At 45.2% G+C, this 22,252-nt stretch overlaps 1 protein-coding gene across 13 annotated transcripts in view; it reads left to right on the top strand.

Moving 5' to 3' along the window:
- Nucleotides 1–22,252, top strand: part of PTK2 (protein tyrosine kinase 2) — a 294,240-nt gene that overhangs the window by 200,959 nt on the left and 71,029 nt on the right. For 7 of the 13 annotated variants that reach the window (XM_057497658.1, XM_057497652.1, XM_036922895.2 and 4 more), the window contains 2 exons: nt 16,456–16,536; nt 17,673–17,690. The exons of 2 other annotated variants lie outside the window; for them this stretch is intronic. In XM_057497658.1, coding sequence (XP_057353641.1) covers nt 16,456–16,536; nt 17,673–17,690 — 99 coding nt within the window. Of the gene's footprint in view, nt 1–15,502; nt 15,525–15,647; nt 15,959–16,455; nt 16,537–17,672; nt 17,691–22,252 lie in introns of those variants that run through there. 4 more of the 13 variants (XM_057497654.1, XM_036922927.2, XM_057497660.1 and 1 more) reach the window with 3 other exon arrangements.

Here is a 22,252-nt window from a genome sequence, read left to right as displayed (position 1 = left end):
GTGACCCTGGCAGTGTGCACCAGCTGCCGTTTGCCACGCGTGCATGCTGAGGAGAGAGCTGAGCCGTCCTGCTAATTCACTGGGCCCTTCACCTGGTGACAGAACAAAACAGGTCCTCATAGGACCTTTACATCTTGTTTGTTCTCCTGTTTGCCTAATCCCCTTTAATCAGTGACCTCAGTTCAGTTGTTAAACCTTGGCGTCATTTGAGCAACTGATCATCATCAAACCTCTGGGTTTAGCCTGTCCCAGCCAGCCCCTCCTTTATGTTTCTGCCTTCCTTCATTTCTTCCTATTTATGTATCTTAACTTGGAGTTCATACATCTGTCCCTTTTCTGTTAATTAACTTGATTGCTATCACATGATTTGACTTAAATAGGCAGTTCTCTGATCAGGAACTCCCAGGGATAAAGTGCTGTCCATCAGATGAAGTGGAGGATGCCAGCTCGGCCATCAGAGGCCTTCCATCTCCTGCCCATGGCTGCCTCTCCCTCGCTCCCCTCCCTGTCTCCTCCATGTCATTTTTCACTCAGATACAGTCGGGGCTTGTGCCCCTCCACCCAGCTCCTTACCTCTAGCTCTGATCGATCTGCCCCAGGAGCTGGGACGCTCTGGCGTGGTCGCAGGCCGGTCTTTGCTTTCCTCAGAGTGAGTCATTAGTGCTGCTTCTTGGAGGCCCAGCCCTCTGATGATCACGGGGCAGGTGAAGCGCGCTCAGCATTGGGTGGGTGGCACAGCCCTGAGATTCTGGATTCCTAGCCTTGGTCATGCCTCTCACTGCTTTCTCATGCCAGTGGCACTGGGCTGACTGGTGTGGTCTGTTCAGAGCATCTACGAAAACTATGAAACGTGACAGCATACCAGCATGGCCAGCTGGAGCTCTGCCTTAAACTTAGCCCATAAGCTGCTAAGTTGATACTTAGAAAACCCATGTTTTTACCAGAACCTAACCTTTTCTGGGTCCTGCAGCCTGGGGACTTTTGCACCCTGCCACTCCTGGATCCCCATGCAACTGTATCTCTGTTTCTGCTTCCCCCCTAGCGAGCCCGTTCCATCTTCAGGCTGGTGGGGCGAGGCTGCACTCTCTATGCCACCTTGCTTATTGGCTTTTCTGTCATGTGCCATCTCAGTGAAAACCCTGCAAGATAGGTATTATTCCAGTTTTAACATCATCTTATCTTAATTCAGTCAACACATACTGTGTGCCCACTGTGTGCAGGAGCTGTTCTGACTGCTGAGGTATGATCGGGAACAAAGCCAAGTCTCTTCCTTTTTGGAGTTGGCATTGTGTGGAGGAGGCAGTCCAGAGGCACTGAGTAAAACAAAGCAGGAAAGAGCGATGGTGAGGAGGCCAGTTAAAACTGTGGTCAAGAAAAGTCCCTCTGAGCAGGTGACACGTAGTCAGGCAGCTGAATGAAGTGAGAGGTGTAGGCTTTCAGACTTGGAGGGACAGTGGCTCTGAACCGCAAAGCAGGAGCTTGGCAAACCCAGGCAGGTCCCAGCCTAGACAGCAGAGAGCAGGGTAGAGGGCTAGGGGATGCAGTGAGCAGGGTGGTCAAGACTCAGGAGCGTGGCCAGGGTCACACACAGCTACATGGCTCGGAGGGGACGGGACTCTTCTTGGGAGGTGTTCAGGGTGGTGTGCACAGCATCAAACCTTCACGTGCGCTAGACATTGCGGAATTCCTGGGACAGCCTTACCAGGCCATCATGCCCCATTTCTCAGGTATGAGAAGAGACAGTAAACAGTGTTCCCCGCCACACAGCTTGATGGTGGAGCTAGCATAGGAACTTGGGCCACTGTTGCCCTGTGGGCGATATGGCCTCTCTATACCAATTAAAGGGAGTTTACCTCAAGTGCATATGAAGAAGCACTTGGGAAGATGGAGAGAGTGAGACTTGTCTGACTCCCCCGTCTGAAAAGTTCTTAGCTGATCTTCAAGACCAGGTTCAAATGTCACCACCTCCTAGAAGCCTTCCTGACTGCTCCAGGACTCCTTTGGAGTATTGTACTCCAGTGTACCTCTTTCTATTAAGGATAATCTTTAAAGGGGTGTAATTATTTTGGAAACCATCTTGTCCACTAGTCCACAACCCCATCTTAGGTAAAGACGTTCTAATTAACTGTTTTCTGGCACTTAAGTGCTTAGTAACTGTTTTTAAATGAATCATTGAATCACTGGACTGAAGTAATTCCCTATGAGCTCTTCACTAAATTGTCCTGGAAGCTTTCTGTGGAGGTTTTGGGCAGGGGCTTAGAGGCTGGCCGAGAAGGATGAGGATCTAGATAACCTTAGGCAGTTTTCAGGTCTTGATGGATCCCTCGTTGGGAAACAGCAATATTCTTACATTCCAGAGGGGAAATGCCAGGCACTCATTCATATTTCATTGCAAAGTAAATGTAGTTATCAGATTATATTCAATAAGATCATATTAGAGTTGATGTTGAATATATGGAGAGTTTAGTTTTTAAATCTAGACAGTTTCTCTAAAAAAAATTGTAAGATTAACAGATTTAAAAAATAACAAGCACATTGCCCTGGGCACATTGTTCTCAGGGCCTAAAGTAAATTTTCAGCGTAATGATTAAGTGTATAGGATACTTGTGAACTTAGAGGCGGATGCTTGTAGTGAGGTGTCAACTTGCGTGGGCCAGATCAGGCACCAGAGCTTGTGTAGGGGCAGGTTCCCCAGAGATGGTGCTGTTTCAACGGACAGTCAGTAAATAAAGGTAAATTGTAAATGTTTCAAAGGCATAAACTCTGGATTTTTTTTGTTTGCTTGGTTTTTAATAGCCAGGCCCTTACTCAGGCAGTAAGACCTTAAGCGTAGCCAGGAACACAAGATTGGCATGATGGCGACACCACTAACACCAGGCCCATCACTCTTGTTCTGGGTGCGGATCACACATGATGAGGCAGAGAGTGTAAGACAGCTTTCTCTTTTGTGTCTCTGTCATGAAAAACAATGCAATGACCTTTCTCTATCAGTAGAAAGATTTACTTGGCTTGACTGCTTCTGCTGAGCCCTTTTTAATGATACTTCTTCAGTATTTATTACAATTTTTAAAAATGTTTAACTTTGTAACAGATTCTTTTAGTTTAGTTGTTACGCAGCATCATGTCCTCTTACTACTTGTAGGTTTCTCAAGTTGGTAACTAAAAATTATTCTAAATTAAAATATGTTCAATGAAATAAATGTTATTTACATTAAACTGCTTCATTATAAATTCTCCAACTAATTTATATATGCAAAAGTGGTTTATAAAGTGTAAAGATCTGTAAAATATAAGATGGCATGTATATAGTCCATGATAATTATTGTGCTCTTTCTCTTTTTTCCCATGGTCTCTGAAATACTAGGTCTGTTACTAATCTGTTGCTGTTCTGCTCTGTAAATACAAGTGGGTAGTGCATGTGAATGAGGGTCAGAGATGATGCCTGACACGTTCTCGTGCGTTGTGTCAAACCTCGGGACAGTCTTCCTCATTATATTTCCACCTGACATGAGGAAATGAAGCCTCAGAGCTGAGGTGGCATAGCCTGGGTTACGACTGCTCAGTAGTAGGGCAGTAGAGAACCTGACTGAAGCCCAGGCCCATCGTCTTTCCGTCCGACCGCGCTGCAGTCATGGGGGAAGCCTGAGGACGTGCGCGTGTGGAGGGGCGGAGCCATTCCGAAGCGTCTGAGCGCGCTTCCCCGGGGTCCCCGCCAGCACTTCCAGGAACGGCGTAGTGCCGACGCATCTCTGACACTCTTCCGTTAAAATTCAAGAATCTCTATTCACGTTTGAAAGAGTTTCTTTTGTCTGGTTCACATCCTAGTTTCGTTTTTGATAACTGTAGCTTGTGAGGGAGTCTCTGTCTACTGCTCAAGGTTTGATGTAAATACTTTTAGGAATTAAAAAAAATTTAAGTGCCCTAATTTAGAGTATTGTCACCTAGTACATATGAAGTTAAATTTGTAAATTACACTCTGTGACATAATTTAATCAAATTAATGCTACTGATTATATTTATGTGCACAAAGTGGTGAATAGATGTTATTGATTTGTTCCTAGTACCTGGCTTACTGGAAATTCTTCTGATTTCAACAGTCTTGATAGGGTTCTGTAATCAGTTTGGTGTTAGACGTTTGGCCGTGGGAGGCCTACTGTCGTCTCTCCCTGGGCATGGGCGGGGTGCCGGTCGTGTCGTGTGAGTGATCAGTCGCAGTGCCCCGTTGAGCTGCCTTCCCTCTCCCATCACTGTTGCTTCATCTGAGCTCTGCCTCTGTTGAGATTTGTGCTGCTTAACATAGCCTTCACCTCGTTTCTAAAGGAGTTGAGAAAAATACTCTGGAGCCACATAGGTACTTGTGAAGAAATGTCTGTGTCATGTATATTAAAGTGGTACACTGAGGAAGGACCTGGAGCAAAACAGCCTCTGGCTCCTCTTCCTGAGTCGGACCCAGCCCCTCAGCCACAGCCGTGGAGAGAGGACTCACAGGCCCTCTGGCAGGGAGCAGCCAGAGACACTTGCAAATGGAAAAATCCCCAAATGACGAGCAGAGCAATGAGTGCAACAAAATTTAATGAGAATATTTACTTGTACTAACTCTTTCCAGGCCACACAGATCTGTTCTCTTAGCCCTGTTAGCATGGTTTCCAGAAAAGAGAGCATGCCCGTCTTCTCCCAGTCACCTCCCTGTCAGGGGGCAGTGCAATGCTTCATGAGAGACTTCGAACACACTTTCATTTTTATAGAATTGTGCCCCATGACCGGCAGTGTTTGAGGGTACTTGGCTCATGAACCTTTTCAGTCCTCTAACTAAGCTTGTTAACACAGCAGGGAGTACGTTTTAATCATTGTTTCTAAATTTATTACTAAAATAAAAGAACCCCAAGTATCATCTTGCTAAATTTAAAAACAAATAGTGCTAACATCAAAAAGCCCCATTTTTTTCTTAACTGAGAAAAATTTTAAAAGAAGGCATGAAACTTGTAAAATATGCATTCTATAGTTGGACCAAAGGCCTTCTCCTCTTAGTTTGTAGCATGTTGTGGCTATGTAATACTTGTGGAATTATTAAATTCAAACTGCATGAGTCAAGACAAAATACATTTAATACTTTTACAAGCAAGAAACCATATGAGTGAATGGATATAGTTATGCTTTTGAATTTTGAAGTTATTAAATTCTTTATCATAGATTTCAAACACATTCGGAAATTTATATACAAACACAGACAGAGAATGGGATTTCCTGATGGTCCTCCAAGTACTCATCACCCAGATTCTGTAACTGGGAACTTATAGCCAGTCTAACTTTGTCTGCCTGTGCCCACTTCCACAAACACGTACTCCCCAGCAATTATTTTAAAGGAAATCTAAGGCAAGTTTCATCTATAACTATTTCTAAAAGATAAGGACATCTTTTTTAACAATGTTACTATATTGTAAAAAATTAACAGCAGTTCCTTACTGCCAACTGTCCAGTCATTGTTCAGCTTTCTGTAATTACCACTTTCACCCTTGGTGTTGCCCAGTCAAGAGTCAGACAAGCAGGACTGGCTGAACTTGGCTGCATCTCCTGTCTCCTCCTGTGTTTCCTCCTTGTTTGCAAGGCCTCCTCTTTTTTTATTTTCCTTTCTTTTTTTTAATTGCAGTTTATCTGTTGAAGAAATTCTTCCTTATGCTGGCCCCCTCTCTGGACCTGGCTGATTGTACCTCTGTGACGTGTGTTGAGTGCATTCCTCCGTGGCCTTGTCTTCCTGTACTTCCTATTGAGAGAGCATTGATCAGATTGGAGCTCCGTGGTTTGGGGCTTGCTTTATTTGGTTTTTAACAAGAATACACCATAGGTGATACACATACCACCTGGCTGTCTCTCCTTGTGACATTAAGTCCCGTCGGTGTATTTGACCCATTCCTTATAAAGTTCCTGTGAGCGTTTTACCTGCTGGAGGTCCCTGCTATTGATGCTCATGCCTGGGTCTCATTAGAGCCTACAGAATGGTGACATGTAAAATCTGTGGTGCTTCTTCACTTATTTAGCTGTTATACATCAAAAGACAACTCCCTCACCAGCTGTTCAGGTGCCCCGAGGAACGGTTCCTACTACAATGACAAGAGAACGGCCTTTTCCCGCTATTTGCTGGTTTTTAAAATAACGAGATGCTTCCCCAGTCAGATATTGTTTTTCTCTGGAGCTTTCTTTTTTGAGGATCTTTATGAATTCATTGAATTTTAACATTGTGTGGGTGGGGTGGGGAGGTGGGGAACAGAGGCTTCCCATGACCATCGCAGGTTGGATGATTTGCTAAAAGGCCTATTTTCCCAGAACGCAGGGCTCAAATGAAGTTCAGAATCATCAGGAATAAACTGTAAGTCTGAGGACAGGAATGATACTGAGAGGTCTGTGGTCAAAGGGAGCTATTACTTTATTTGTGTAAGTAAAGATGAACAGGAAAGTTCTGACCACTCCAAGTAACCTCCTTAGGCCTTTATCCCCGTTGATACCAACTCATCGAGAGGCCCCAGACTCCCATGTCAGGGCCACACCCTGCTCTGTCCTCACCTGCCGCCTTCCCCCATAGCTGCTGGACTCCTGCAGCCACAGCCTCTCCTCAGAGCCTGGGGGCCCCTTCCTCAGGCCAGAACTGGCCGTCAGAGCCATGGCTGTGGTTTTCTTCCGCTCAGCCATTGGAGCACAGGACTGGACGGGAGCTGAGTAGCCTTGGCTTCTCCTTGCCCCTTCCAGACCGTCGTCCCTCAAACCTGCTGTGACTTTCAGGTCTCAGAGCCAGACCCCGCTGCTCTCTCCAGCCCCCAACCCCTCAGTTCCACCGATGGTCACTAGCTGAATGCCCTCCTGCTTCTCTCCCATATGCTCTTGAGCACCACCTCCAACATTGCTTTGAGTCCACCTCCACCACCTGTGCCCGGCTCTTAATTTGTTTTTTTCTTTTTTGAGGTATCATTGATATACACTCTTGTGAAGGTTTCACATGAAAAACAATGTGGTTATTACATTCACCCATATTATCCAATCCCCCCATACCCCATTGCAGTCACTGTCCATCACTGTAGTAAGATGGCCACAGAGTCACTACTTGTCTTCTCTGAGCTATACTGTCTTCCCCATGATCCCCCCACACCATGTGTATTAAACATCATACCTCTCAATCCCCTTCTCCCTCCCCCCACCTGCCCTCCCCCACCCCTCCCCTTTGGTAATCACTAGTCCCTTCTTAGAGACTGTGAGTCTGCTGCTGTTTTGTTCCTTCAATTTTGATTCATTGTTATACTCCCCAAATGAGGGAAATCACTTGGTACTTGTCTTTCTCTGCCTGTCTTATTCCATTGAGCATAATATCCTCTAGCTCCATCCATGTCAAATGGTAGGATTTGTTTCTTTCTTATGGCTGAGTAGTATTCCATTGTGTATATGTACCACATCTTCTTCATCCATTCATCTACTGATGGACACTTAGGTTGCTTCCACTTCTTGCCTATTGTAAATAGTGCTGTTTTAAACATAGGGGTGCATCTGTCTTTTTGAATCTGAGAACTTGTATTCTTTGGGTAAATTCCTAGGAGTAGAATTTCCAGGTCAAATGGTATTTCTGGTTTTAGTTTTTTGAGGAACCTCCATATTGCTTTCCACAACGGTTGAATTAGCTTAAATTCCCACCAGCAGTATAGGAGGGTTCCCCTTTCTCTGCATCCTCACCAGCATTTGTTGTTGATATTTTTTTAGATACTGGCTATCCTAACTGGTGTGAGGTGATATCTCATTGTGGTTTTTATTTGCATTTCCCTGATAATTAGTGATGTGGAGCATCTTTTCATGTGCCTGTTGGCCACCTGATTCTTGTTTGGAGAATTGTCTGTTCATATTCTCCACCCATTTTTTAATTGGGTTTTTGGTTTTTGGTTGTTGAGGAGTGTGAGTTCTTTATATGTTTTGGATGTTGACCACTTGTCGGATATGTCATTTACAAATATATTCTCCCATACTGTAGGATGCCTTTTTGTTCTGCTGATGGTGTCCTTTGCTGAAGCTTTTTTGCTTGTTGTAGTCCCATTTGTTCATTTTTGCTTTTGTTTCCCTTGCCTGAGGAGATGTGTTCGGAAAAAAGTTGCTCATGTTTATATTCAGGAGATTTTTGCCTATGTTGTCTTCTAAGAGTTTTATGAGACTTACATTCAGGTCTTCAATCCATTTTGAATTTACTTTTGTGTATGGGGTTAAACAGTGATCCAGTTTCATTCTCTTGCATGTAGCTGTCCAGTTTTGCCAACACTAGTTGAAGAGGCTGTTCTTTCCCCATTGTATATCCATGGCTCCTTTATTGTATATTAATTGACCGTATATACTGGGCTCTCTAGTCTGTTCCATTGGTCAATGGGTCTGTTCTTGTGCCAATACCATATTGTCTTGATTATTGTGGGTTTGTAATAGAGCTTAAAGTCAGGGAGCATATTTCCCCTAGCTTTATTTTTCCTTCTCAGGATTGCTTTGGCTATTCAGGGTCTTTTGTGATTCCATATGAATTTTAGAACTATTTGCTATAGTTTGTTGAGGAATGCTGTTGGTATTTTGTTAGGGATTGCATTGAATCTGTAGATTGCTTTAGGCAGGATGGCCATTTTGACAATACTAATTCTTCCTATCTATGAGCACAGGATGTGTTTCCATTTATTGGTGTCTTCTTGAATTTCTCTCATGAGTGCCTTGTAGTTTTCAGTGTATAGGTCTTTCACTTCCTTGGTTAGGTTTGTTCCTAGGTATTTTATTCTTTCTGATGCAATTGTGAATGGAATTGTTTTCCTGATTTCTCTTTCTGCTAGTTCATTGTTAGTGTATAGGAATGCAACAGACTTCTGCGTATTAATTTTGTATCGCAGAACAAATTTGCTGAATTCAGACATTAGTTCTAGTAGTTTTGGAGTGGATTCTTTAGTGTTTTTTATGTACAACATCATGTCATCTGCAAGCAGGAACAGTTTGACTTCTTCCTTGCCAATCTGGAGGCCTTTTATTTCTTTGTGTTGTCTGATTGCCATGGCGAGGACCTCCAGTGCTATGCTGAATAAAAGTGCAGAGAGTGGGCATCCTTGTCTTGTTCCTGATCTTAAAGGAAAGGCTTTCAGCTTCTCACTGTTCAGTATGATGTTAGCTGTGGGTTTGTCATATATGACCTTTATTATGTTGAGGTACTTGCCCTCTATACCCATTTTCTTGAGAGTTTTTATCATGAATGGATGTTGAGTTGAATTTTTTCAAATGCTTTTCAACATCTATGGAGATGATCATGTGGTTTTTGTCCTTCTTTTTGTTGATCTGCTGGATGATGATCTTGGATTTTCGAATATTGTACCATCCTTGCATCCTTGGAATAAATCCTACTTGATCATGATGCATGATCTTTTTGATGTATTTTTGAAATCGATTCGCTAATATTTTGTTGAGTATTTCTGCATCTATGTTCATCAGGGATGTTGGTCTGTAATTTTCTTTTTTTGTGGTGTCTTTGTCTGGTTTTGGTGTTAGAGTGATGTTGGCCTCATAGAATGAGTTTGGAAGTATTCATTCCTCTTCTATTTTTTGAAGAACTTTTAGGAGGCTGGGTATTAGGTTCTCACTAAATGTTTGATAAAATTCAGCAGTGAAGCCATCTGGTCCAGGTTCTTATGTAGTTTTTAAATTACCAATTCAATTTCGTTGCTGGTAATTGGTCTGTTCAGATTTTCTGTTTCTTCCTTGTTTAGCCTTGGAAGGTTGTATTTTTCTAGAAAGTTGTCCATTTCTTCTAGGTTATCCAGTTTGTTATCATATAATTTTTCATAGTATTCTCTAATAATTCTTTGTGTTTCAGTGCTGTCCATAGTGACTTTTCCTTTCTCATTTCTGATTCTGTTTATGTGTGTAGACATAACTTGATATGTCTGGCTAGGAGTTTGTTTGTTTTCTTTATTTTCTCAAAGAACCAGCTCCTGCTTTCATTGATTCTTTCTATTGTTTTATTCTTCTCGACTTATTTCTTTCTGCTCTAGTCTTTAATATACTATATCCCTCCTCCTACTGACTTTGGGCCTCATTTGTTCTTCTGTTTCTAGTTTCATTAATTGTGAGTTTAGGTGTTCATATGGAATTGTTCTTCTTTCCTGAGGTAGGCCTGTACTGCAGTATACTTCCCTCTTAGCATGGCCTTCACTGCATCCCACAGATTTTGCATTGTTGAATTATTGTTGTCATTTGTCTCCATATATTGCTTGATCTCTGTTTTTATTTGGTCATTGATCCATTAATTATTTAGAAGCATGTTCTTAAGCCTCTATGTGTTTGTGGGCTTTTTTGTTTTCTTTGAATAATTTATTTCTAGTTTCATACCTTTGTGGTCTGGGAAGCTTTTTGGTACAATTTCAATGTTTTTGAATTTACTGAGGCTCTTTTTGTGCCTAGTATGTGATCTATTGTTGAAAATGTTCCATGTGCACTTGAGAAGAATATGTATCCTGCTGCTTTGGATGGAGTATTCTGTAGATGTCCATTAGGTCCATCTGTTCTAGTGTTGTGTTCAGTGCATCTGTCTCCTTACTTATTTTCTGTCTGGTTGATATGTCCTTTGGAGTGAGTGGTGTGTTGAAGTCTCCTAAATTGAATGCACTGCATTCTATTTTCCCCTTCAATTCTGTTAATATTTGTTTTACATATGTAGGTGCTCCTGTGTTGGGTGCATAGGTATTTACAATGGTTATATCCTCTTGTTGGACTGACCCCTTTATCATTATCTAATGCCCTTCTTTGTCTCTTGTGACTTTCTTTGTTTTAAAGTCTATTTTGTCTGATACAAGTACTGCAACTCCTGCTTTTCTCTCTCGATTAGTTGCATGAAATATCTTTTTCCATTCCTTCACTTTTAGTCTTTATATGTCTTTGGGTTTGAAGTGAATCTCTTGTAGGCAGCATATAGATGGGTCTTGTTTTTTTATCCATTCAGTGACTCTGTGTCTTTTCATTGGTGCACTCAGACCATTTACACTTAGGGTGATTAGCAGTAGGTATGTACTTATTGCCACTGCAGGCTTTAGATTCGTGGTTACCACAGGTTCAAGGGTAACTTCCTTACTATCTAACAGTCTAATTTAACTCACTTAGTATGCTATTGCAAACACAACCTAAAGGGTTTTTTCCCCTCCTTTTTCTTCCTCCTCCTTTCTTTATATATTAGGTGTCATATTCTGTACTTGTTGTCTGTCCCTTGATTGACTTTGGGGGTAGTTGATTTGATTTTGCATCTGTTTAGGAATTAATTGTTCGACTTTCTTTTCTGTGGTTTTATTTCCTCTGGTGGCAGCTATTTAGCCTTAGGAACACTTCCATCTATAGCAGTCCCTCCAAAATAGTTTTTGAAAGGTAAATTCTCTCAACTTTTGCTTATCTGGAAATTGTTGTGCTCCTTCAAATTTAAATGATAATCTTGCTGGGTAAAGTAATCTTGGTTCAAGGTCCTTCTGCTTCATTGTTTTAAATACATCATGCCCCTCCCTTCTGGCCTGTAAGGTTTCTGTTGAGAAGTCTGATGATAGCCTGATGGGTTTTCCTTGTAGGTGACCTTTTTTCTCTCTCTAGCTGCCTTTAAGACTCTGTCCTTGTCCTTGATCTTTGCCATTTTAATTATTATGTGTCTTGGTGTTGTCTTCCTTGGGTCCCTTGTGTTGGGAGATCTGTGCACCTCCATGGCCTGAGAATCTATCTCCTTCCTCTGACTGGGGAAGTTTCCAGGAATTACCTCCTCAAAGATAATTTCTATCCCTTTTTCTCTCTCTTCTTCTGTTACCCTTATAATGAGAATATTGTTCCTTTTGGAATGGTCACACAGTTCTCTCAATATTGTTTCATTCCTAGAGATCCTTTTTTTCTCTCTGTGCCTCATCTTCTTTGAATTCCTCTTCTCTAATTTCTATTCCATTTACCATCTCCTCTACTATATCTATCTGCTTTTAAATCCCTCCATTGTATTTTTCATTTCAGGTATTGCATTCCTTAATGATTGAATCTCCATCCGGAATTCATCCCTGAGTTCTTGAATATTTTTCTAACCTCTTTAAGCATGTTTATGATTTTTATTTTGAAATTTCTTTCAGCAAGATTGATAAGTTCAGTTTCACTTGGCTCTTTTTCTGGTGTTTGCGGGATTTTGGTTTGAGCTAGGTTCCTTTGAGATTTCATATTTGTGTGTGGCACCCTCTGTTGCCTAGAACCTCTACTCTCTTGAGCTGCTCAGCCCCTGGAGCGTTGTCGGGGTTGAAGGGGAGTGGCACTGGTGCCTGGGGGAAGGAAAGATCTGTTTCTTGCTTCCGGCTGCTGTGCCTGTCTCCACTGCCAGAACCAGTGGGCTGAGTGCATAAGTGTAAGCCTCTATGCTTTGTATTTGTAGCTGCTGTAGGCAGGGCCTCCCTCTGGCTGGCCTGATGCCAGGGCAGGGGCTGCTGGTTTGTGAGCCAGTGTGGGCTGGCATGGAGGAAGGCCCAGTGGGCTGTGTTTCATGGTGGGGGTCCTGGGAGCTGCATAGCCAGCCAAGGGGATGGAGCACCTGAAGCTCTGAAAGTTCCCAATCTTCTGGACAGAGTGCCCAGACAATTTTGTCCCCGTCCTTTCTCCTGTGCAGTGAGCTCTGTGCAGTCCTTGCCCCTTTAGCAGCCGTCTTGCTGTTAGGAAGTCTCAGACTATCTGCCTTTCTTTTGTCCCAGAGCAGCCGGGTGTGGATTCCTGTTTTCCACAAGCTGCTAGAATCTCAGTCTCTTCAAGTGTTCTGCCTGTCCTAGCTTTCAACCCCACTAATCTCCAGAGCACCATGCAGTGTAGGTTTGTGCTCCCAGAGTAGATCTCCAGGGCTGGGTGTCCAGCAGTCCTAGGCCTCCACCCTGTCCCCACTCCATTTCTCTTCTTCCCACCGGTGAGCTGGGGTGTACAGAGGGCTTGGGTCCCACCAGGTCACAGCTTTGGTACGTTACCCTCTTCCATGAGGTCTGTTCTTTTCTCCAGGTGTATGCAGTCTGGTACAGCCTTCTTTTCTGTTGTTCTTTCAGAATCAGTTGTATTAATTTTGTTTTTATATTATATGTGTTTTTGAGAGGAGGTCTCTGTCTTACCTCTCATGCTGCCATCTTTAATCCGGATCTGGCTCTTGCTTTCTTTTACGTATCTGGCAAAACCCAGCTCTGTTTGCCCTGTGCCCGCTCTAGTGCAGCTAAACCTTAATGGCAAAAACAGCCACATTGCTTTGGTCTCTCTTTAAATCCCTGACCATATGCCTCAGGTGGGGCCCTGATGCTGCCCATTGTGTTGTGCTTTCCTGTCCACTCTCACTGCCACTGACCCAGATGGCCACTTAAACCTTCTCTTCTGAAAGCGCAGACCCTTCACTCTAAGCTGGGAAAATACGCAGTCAGCTGGGAGCCTCTGCGAGCATCTTGTCCTTACGTCTTGCCTGCCCCTGTCTCATGGTACATGAATTGTCCCACCTACCCAGACTTTTCCTGCCCTCCTGGTATCAGGGTTCCTCTCCCTCTCTGGGTCTTTCTGTCAGCACATCACACGCTGTGGTTTCCCCACCCTGAAAGACCCCTCTGACCCCACCCCCACCCCACTGGCTCCTTCAGAGGAGTGGTTGCTGCTCAGTCTTCGTCCTTTGGGAAGTTGTCCGTGTCTTGGTTCCAGGCTTCCCCTCCTCTGCTTTCCTTCCTGCCTCCCTCCCTCTGGCTGTCCCACCCCTCCATGTCTGAGGACCTGGGACTCAGTCCTTGGGCCTCTACCCTGCCAGCTGCAGGCACCCCATAAGGAATCCTTGCATTTCATGCCTCATTTATGCTTGTGACTCCCAGCTTTTCATCTCAACCCCAGATTCTTCCCTGAACTCCACTCTTGCAGCCAAATGCCTCCCTACAATACCAGCTCTGATGACCAATAAGCGTCTCACACTTATATCCCAAACTGACCAGCTGGGCTTCCTGCCGGTCCCTTTCTTCTGGTGATCAGACCAAAATCTTTGGGTGATTCTCGGTGCTACTCTTTTCTCCTCCCATATCCAGTCCATGCAAATCCTGATTGGTTTAGTCCCCCAGATAGATTCACGGTCCTGCTTTCCGTGCAGTGTCCTTGCCCAGGTCCTGTCACTCCCTCACTCCATGGGCCGTTCCAGAAGTCCTGCGGTTCTCCCTGCCGCTCCCATCTGCCTGATGCGGGAGCCCTCACCGCGGGTACTAGGTCTCTTCTGCCACAGCCACCTCTGTTGCTCAGTGCCGCAGGCTCACTTCTGCAGAGCTTGGCTGCTTGCTCTGCCCAGGCCTTCTTCCCAGTGCTTGCACCACCCTCTGCCTATGCAGATGGCTCTTTCTGTATTCAAAGTGGCAGCCCCACAAGCAAACACCCCCTGCCCCACTTGCGCTTGTTTCTGTCTATAGCACTTGTTGACGTACCACATATTTACTTTTCTGTTTATTGTCTTTTCCCTATACCAGAACACAAGGTCAGTGAGGTAGGAGTTGGGGGCCCATTTCAGTGGTGTCCCCCTTGTACTTGTGCAGTGCGCCTAGCTCATGGTAGGTGCTCAACAAATGTACTTCAAGTAATCATCTGGAGTAAAAGGTGCCTAACACATTTTTTAATGATGTGGGGTAATATTCTTGCTGTTACTCAAGAAAACTTGTACTTACATTTTTAAAAAATTGCTTACATTTTAAGCCTAAAAAAAGAATCTTCAGTTTATAAATAAAATAAAACAATAGAAAAGTAGGGATAGCTAGCCCCTAAGGGGTGGTGTCCCTGTGCAAGGTGCCCAGGGAGTCCCGTGGAATCTCTCTCAGCTTGTATCTCAGGACACTTCTGTTGCTACCTCATCTTCCAAATAAGAACCCAGGTACAGAAGCTGGGAGACGCTTCCGAGGTTGGGGAGTGAGTAGTGAACCCAGTGTCTGAATCCAAATACATGTTCTTGTGTTTTTTTGTTTCCGTAATTTCATGCTCAGAGAATGGTTGTGAGAGTAGTAAACTGAAGTCTCATACATTCTTTGCTCGAATTATTATGTTTATGTTTTGGCCCACTTACTCGGTCCTTCAGTCTATTTTGTCCCCATGAACCTTTTGGAAGCACGTTGCAGGCATGGTGTTCCTTTTCACTTATAAATATTTTGGTGTGTGTTTCCGAAGACCAAGCTTAACATGTTACACAATCACAGTACAATTACTGAAATCGGGAAGTTTCATACTGACAGGATGCTCTTCTCTTTCCCACAGTCCACTTCCTATTTCATCCCTGTTGACACCCCCATCCCTCCCCAGGTAGGAATTCCATCCAGCCTGACCCAGTACATTCAGTTTTCACATCAGGCCCATGTTCTTAACCTATGAACCAGAGAGCTCCACTCTCTAGGGTCGCCACCCAAAAGTCCAGAAATTTGGTACATAGTAAGGGTGGAAGACGGAACACTCGGCAAATGTTGGAATTCCAGCAAGTTTGAAAATGCCGCTAAATGGTACGCTTCAGTTCTTGTTCTGCTCTGTCATGTCAGTGATGCCCGCAAGTCCTGACATGCTGCCCTGGGCCCACATCTCAGGTCCTCACCTTTCTTTCCTGGACCATATTGGTCTGTGGATAAGTTTTGCATGACACCTGTGTCTGGTGGGCCACGTTATCACTGCTGAGTCTTAAAGGGCTGCACACCATTGTTTCTGGCATGTGTCTGCTGTGCCTTTACCATGAGGTGTTGTGCTGCTCTGCTTTACCTTGCTCTGTGCTCCTGGTGAGCTGGGCTGTGTCTCGTTGATCTGCAAGTGCCTAATACGGAGAGAGCTGACTTTCAAATGAACTTGAAGGATATGAACGAGGGAGTGAATGATCAGATGACACCAGTAAAGAGGGGGGCTCTGCCACCTGCATATTCATATGTGGCCAGCTTTTTATGTGAAGGTGATTTCTTTTAGATACACACTTAAAGTGTCTTTGCTGATGATTTGGGAAAAATTGCTTGTAAAGCTCTTTCACAAATCAAGCTCTGCTGGTTTCTACAATTGTTTGTTTATTTGAATGTGTGATGTTCACAAGATTCTTGAATCCTTTACTAGCGTTTGTTTTTTGTCTTGTTTGATTTTTTACCATTTTGTTACTTGTAATGCTATCTGTACCTTCACTCGGCTGGCTCTTCAGAGCTAGGAGACTCGTATGATTGGCTGAAAGTTTCTGTATATAGTGCTAATCTTTGCTGATAAAGGAAATTGCATTTTAAAGTACTAGTATGTTTTTTGAAACTCAGTTAAATCATGGTAACAAAGTGTGCCCTTAGTCAAATGAAAGCATTGCAATTTGTATTTGTGTTTATAGATTGCCTTAAAATGTAATGACTTTTTTTTTGTATTGAAATAATGTGTTTCTGTTTTTCTCTTTCCTCTGCTTGCCTCTTTATAAAGGAGTCAGTCACTGCCAACATAAAGCCAAGAGAGCTAGGCGCTTTCTCCCTTTGGTCTTCTGTTCCCATGAAGCTCCTTCGGGTACTGCACCCTGTTTGCGCCTCATTAGCAGCGGGGTCTGCAGCGGATCTGACCAGACGCTTGTAGACGGCTGAGCGCTGCACGCCGTGGTCGGGTGTCTGTGTGTGTGCCAGACGCTTGTATATGGCTGAGCGCTGCACATTGTGGTCGGGTGTGTGTGTGTGTGTGTGTGCCAGACGCTTGTAGACGGCTGAGCGCTGCACGCCGTGGTCGGGTGTCTTGTGTGTGTGCCAGACGCTTGTATATGGCTGAGCGCTGCACATTGTGGTCGGGTGTCTGTGTGCTCTGTCCACTGCCCAGCAGTGGTGCCTGGGGCAAGCTCTTCCATTGACTGTCTTTGGGCAGCTCTCCTGACAGACACCTCTTTGTTTGCCTGTTTGGGGGTTTTAAATGCATGCCGGGGTGAGAAGTAGCTTGCCGGTTTCGTCTGCAGGGTCTTAGTGTTACCATAGGGGCCAGTGATACCATGTTTCTGCACTGTGGGTCCCTAATACAGAACTTGGTCATGACAAGCTCCAGTGGTAGCTTTTCATGCTTTGGGAGCAGATACTCAGGAATGCCTTAAAGTAGAGGCAGCCAGGCCACCTGGAGAGTTTTCTAGGAAAGCAAAGATTGTAGTAATCAGAACAGGAATTTTTGCAGACACTAAACGAACCTGACTGTCCATCCGTAGTGCTCCTCACGAGTGTGCTGGGCCTGGTAGGAGCTCACACATGACAGCACGAGTGGCTCCTGGGAGGGCCAGACTGCACTGTCCCCTGCTTTTCCTTCCTGTACACATTAATGACTAGTTTTCATTTTAGCTAAGCAGGTACAAATCCCCTCTGAGGAAAGTAGAGCCATTTTTAATGCTTAATTGTGAGAGGCAATCAAACTAATATTGCTCAGTGCATAGAATCCAGTGTGAACTCTACAGGGCTGCTGTGTAGCTTTGTATAATGTTAACAGCTGAAAACTTGGCCTGATGACCTTAAATCAAGTAAATACACTTAATTGCTACCACCTCTCTTTTATCTTTTGGGGATAATTTTTGTTTTCCTTGCCCTGTGATGACTTGTCATTTTAATAGTGTGTTTCCCTCTCTCCCCTCCCTTGTTTCTGCTCCCCCTTTCTTTGCACGCCACCTGGATCTGCAGATGAAATTAGTGGGGACGGTAATACTTATTTTCACGTTTGTGTTACAAGTATGGGATATCTATTGATATAAATATAGTTCAGTATTTAATGAAAGGCAGAATGTGGTTTTGATCCAACAAGCTTGAAAAAATGATGGTGGAACAAATGATCTCCTAAAAATTAGGGATTTGTCATGGAAAAGGTAACTGTCCATTTCTTTATCACGTCTCAGTGATATGTTTGAGTTGTGTATGTTCATAGTGAATTTTCTAGATTCCATTATTAGAACTTAAGACTTCTAGAAAAGTTGTCAAAATGTTATTCAACAAGATTAATCATACTTGAAAGTAGTAAGTGATGGAGGTCCACACACTGCTCCCCAGTACAGGATATACATGTACATGTAACAGTTCTTAGTGGGAAATGAGGTAGTGGGGGAGAAGAAGAAAAGGTGATTTTTAAGAGTTGTGTGAAGTAATCGGAGAAACATCAGCAATAGTGATAATGATTATTTTTTAAGCAGCTAAGGATAGTTTTTAATAAACTAGAAATTTAAAAGTCACCAGTTGTGTCTTACGTTTCCCATTTATTTGGTGTACTTCCTGCCTGAAACTTTATACTCTTTTACACTAAAGGACTTAGATTTTATAAACTGAAATTAAGTGGGGAGGCTGCATTTTTCATCAGTAAATGGAAGAATGCTTTTACTGAAGGTGTCTGCTGGCGCTAAGAGTCCATAATTTGAGCACAATGAGCAAAGCCCTTGCAGTGAAAGATCTTGACTAAACATGACTTTGGAAAAGCGCATCTTCTTCCTGGGACTTGGAGGCAGGAGATCAGAGCTTCCCTTTGAGACTGACTCCTTGGTGGTGTCTAGGTGGCCGGTTCTGCATGGAGAGCTTCCTGTGTGCTGGCACTTGGCTAGTGTCACTCCTGATTCTCACAGCAGTGACTCAGACTGTCACTGCATTGTCCACATTGTTGGGCCAGTGGGGGACTAATGATTGGGGGCTGAGATATAGACTAGTCCCAGCTGCTAGAAGACACATGGTCAGGCCTCAGGCTCCAGCCTGGCTATTTCCCTGCTGGTCCTGTCATGACTGACAGCAGAATGATCCTGAGCCAACTGCTTCGTTGATTGTGTCTTCACTGTAAAAGGCCCTGTGCTGTTGTGACAATTACTGTGAAGCATACACACACACACATTTATGCACAGGTGCTTCCTGCCATGTGCTTGTGTATGGAGATGCCTCTGTGCATGACCTGCCTGACACAATGGGGTGGACAGGGCAAGTAGTCTTACCCCCTTTTTATAGGCAAGCAAGCTGAGTCTCAAGGGTTGATCACTTGGTCTAGGTCAGGGGTCCACAAACGAAGGCCCTGGGCCAAACAGCCTACCTCCTGTTGCCCCTGTGCTACCTCTGGAGCTAAGGAGGGTTATTACAATTTCTAATGATTAGAGAGACAATCAAAAGAAGAATAGTATTAGTGGCATCAAAACTGTACGAAACTCAGATTCCAGTGTCCATCTGTGAGGTTTTACTGGGGCACAGCTGTGCCCATTTGTTCATGTAGCATCTGGCTGCTTACCATCTGTAACTGGGCAGCACAGTTGCGTAGCTGCAGCACAGACTGTGTGACTAGCAGAGTTCTAAAATTTTTACCGTCTGACCTTTTACAGAAGTTTGCTGACCCCTGTCTAGGTTTATGCAGCTGGTTGATACTAGAGAACAGTCAGGCCCTTCCTGGCTGCCTGTGCTTCTCCATGCCTACAGGGTCAGTGGCCCGCCCCAGTCATCTGGGTGGGATGAGAAGCTAAGAAAGTGATGAGTCGCACTGAAGTATGTAAGTCATCTCATCATGGTAGGGGCGTTGCTGTGTGGGGATGGCTTGTCCGGCTTCCCAAGGAGGCCAGTCAGGAGCAGGTTGTCAGAGGCACAGGTGTCCGAGCCGAGGCACACATGCCCAGGGAGAAAAGGGTCACGTCTCCTGACAGACAAGGAGAGGAGGTGTGGCGACAGAATCACAGTGTCTTCCCCCTCTTCCCTGGGAAATTCAGCAGGTTGTCAGCACTTGAGAAGTTTGTGAGCCTGGAGGCTTTTGTGTACTTCCAGTAGTTCACAACCAAGTGATGTTAGCTGCCGTCCACTGGCTGTCTTGCCCAGGCTCCAGACTGACCCTTCACAGCGACACTGGTGGCATCAGCCTCCTCACTGGCAGAGCATCAGCCTTTGACGTGCACTTGTGTCAACATTGTCAGTAGTGAAGTCACTGTGTCTCTTCTACCTTTTGCTTTAAAACTTGAACTCCATACTTTTCTTTCAAAATTTCTGAGCTGTCAGTTTCTGTCCTGTTAACACATCTTCATGTCATTTTAATTTTCCCACCAAATTACATACCAAACCTTTCAAATCAAAATGTTCTCCAAGGTTTTAGACATCTCCATTTATAAAAATGTTTATTTTGAAATATTTCACTCACAGGCCAGGCATCCTGAAACTGTCTCCCAGGTGTGCAGGCCCAGGTATGAAACCGTGGCCATGCTGGTGTGGGGAGGGGCATGTCCCAAAGAGCCCAGGGACAATCCGGGGCTTCATAGCATAGGGAATCTGGTCTCACAAATTAGAGTCCCCATAAGTGTTGTGGAAGATAATGAAGAATGAAGCTGGGAGCTTCGCAGCCCAGGCTCTGTGCCACACGCTGTCTGAAGACCAGCCCCCACTGATCGGCTCTTAGGAACACTGAAAAACATATCCTCTGGGTGCTTCCGTTGCCTACCTGGGAAACAGGGATTCGTGGTAACAGAGCCACCTGATGGGATTTCCTGAGCTTCAGAAGACAGCAGCCGTGGTTGTCAATGACAGCGTCTGGCATATGGTGAGCTCTCGGTGACGTCAGTTGTCATCGCCATGAAGTGGAGAACGCAGCTCTGGCTTCCTTTATTGGTGCCCAGATCTTTAAGCCTCTTTCCTTTTTTCCTTCAAATTTTGCTCTATCGTGCCATTATTTGGGGGACCCAGGCAGTTTCAGCCTGGGGTCCAGTATTTCAGGGGCCCCCAATTATGCAAAAATACTGTCAGATCAGTGTAGTGCTATCCTGTTATCCTAAAAGGCAGGGAGAAAATAGGAAATAGAACCAAATCCATGTCAACAATCCTTAGGGAAACAAGCCCGGGGTTGGCACCTGAGGACTTGGTCCAGGCACCATCAGTGCCTCCCGTGCTTCACGAGGAGGCAGCGAGTGCCGCTAACTGCAGTGGGCGTGCTCTGCACGCTCCATCGCCACGCACATCCGCGCCCCGGACACTGCCATGAGTCGCTCCCGGTGCCTTTGATGGTCCCCACAGGTTTTACGGAGACTTCATATGGCATCAGAAGAATAAATGCAGGCTTTCTCGTGAATGTGTGAATTAATTGAAGTGTACACACCCTGATTTTTCCCAGGTCAGTTTTGGTGTGTATTAGCCATTCTATTTTTACTCCTTCAGAATCGTAGGAGGCACTAAAAAGAGGCAGTCCCTGGAGCCAGTGTAGTCAAACCAGGAAGGCTGACCAAGGGTCACAGCAGGCAGGAACCCCAGCAGCCTCAGCTGCCAGATTCCTATCAGAGAACCTCAGGTGATGCAGAACCAGGAGCTGTAACCACTCGACCACCTGTTGTATGGGGGGGCCACACCTAGCGCTCTGCGCATCCCCTGTAATCCTTGTAACAACTCCGAAGGCAGACGTGTTCTCATTTTATACATGAGGGCTCAACTAAAGCCTGGGCAGGTGAGGCAACTTCTTGGGGTCAGGTAGGCCCCCACACACACATGGGCTGCGTGTGCAGCCATGTCCTGCAGCCCTGCCCCCTCTGTGCCCAGGCCACGCACCTTTCTTGCGTTGGCTTTGTGGGGCTATGTTGTTGCAGTATATGCATTCTTTAGGGTTAGTGTTTCTGAGCACCTTCTCTGCCAGGTACTGTTTTAGGTGCTGAGAACAGAGTGATAAGCAAGACACAAGGGCTCTGCTGCCATGGGGGTCTCTGTTCTGAAGGGGGGGCCAGGCAAGTGGACAGGAAGCAGAGGACTGTCAGGTAGTGGGTAGTGACAGGTACTGAAGACAGTGAAACAGGCAGCCTGACAAAGAGTCACGGGGGCCAGGGGGCGAATGAGCCTGAGGGGGTCTCTGAATAGGTGACACTCGCTGGAACCAAATTGGCCCTGAGCCAGCATGAGCTTTAGCTCGTGGTAAGCCCTCAACAAGAGGCCCTGCTTTGTCACCAGCAGTTTCCTACCCTCGCGGCTCTGGTAGCAGGCACCTGTCACCAGGAGGCTTACGCCCAGGCAGGCAGTGACCCCAGCAGCGCAGGAAGCCTCTGTGCCTGCTGGGCACTGGCCCATGGCACCTCCCTAGCGAGGCTGAGAGCCGAGCACAGGGCCCTGCGGGATTCTGAGCAGTGCTGGTGACGGGGCAGCTGGAAGGGAAGCAGAGGGGACGTCTGAGCACTTTCACAGCCAGAGTCCTCGCCCTCCTCCGCCAGTGTGCTCCTTCTCTGATGGCGGGTGTTTTGGTCTAAGGACGGCGGGAAGGGCAGAGGCTGTGCGGGCTGTGCGCCTGG

This window comes from Manis pentadactyla, chromosome 3 (assembly GCF_030020395.1).
Source record: "Manis pentadactyla isolate mManPen7 chromosome 3, mManPen7.hap1, whole genome shotgun sequence".
Taxonomy (NCBI): Eukaryota; Metazoa; Chordata; class Mammalia; order Pholidota; family Manidae; genus Manis; species Manis pentadactyla.
The sequence above is the reverse complement of the archived record's forward strand: the minus strand, read 5'-3'. Positions and strand labels throughout refer to the sequence as shown.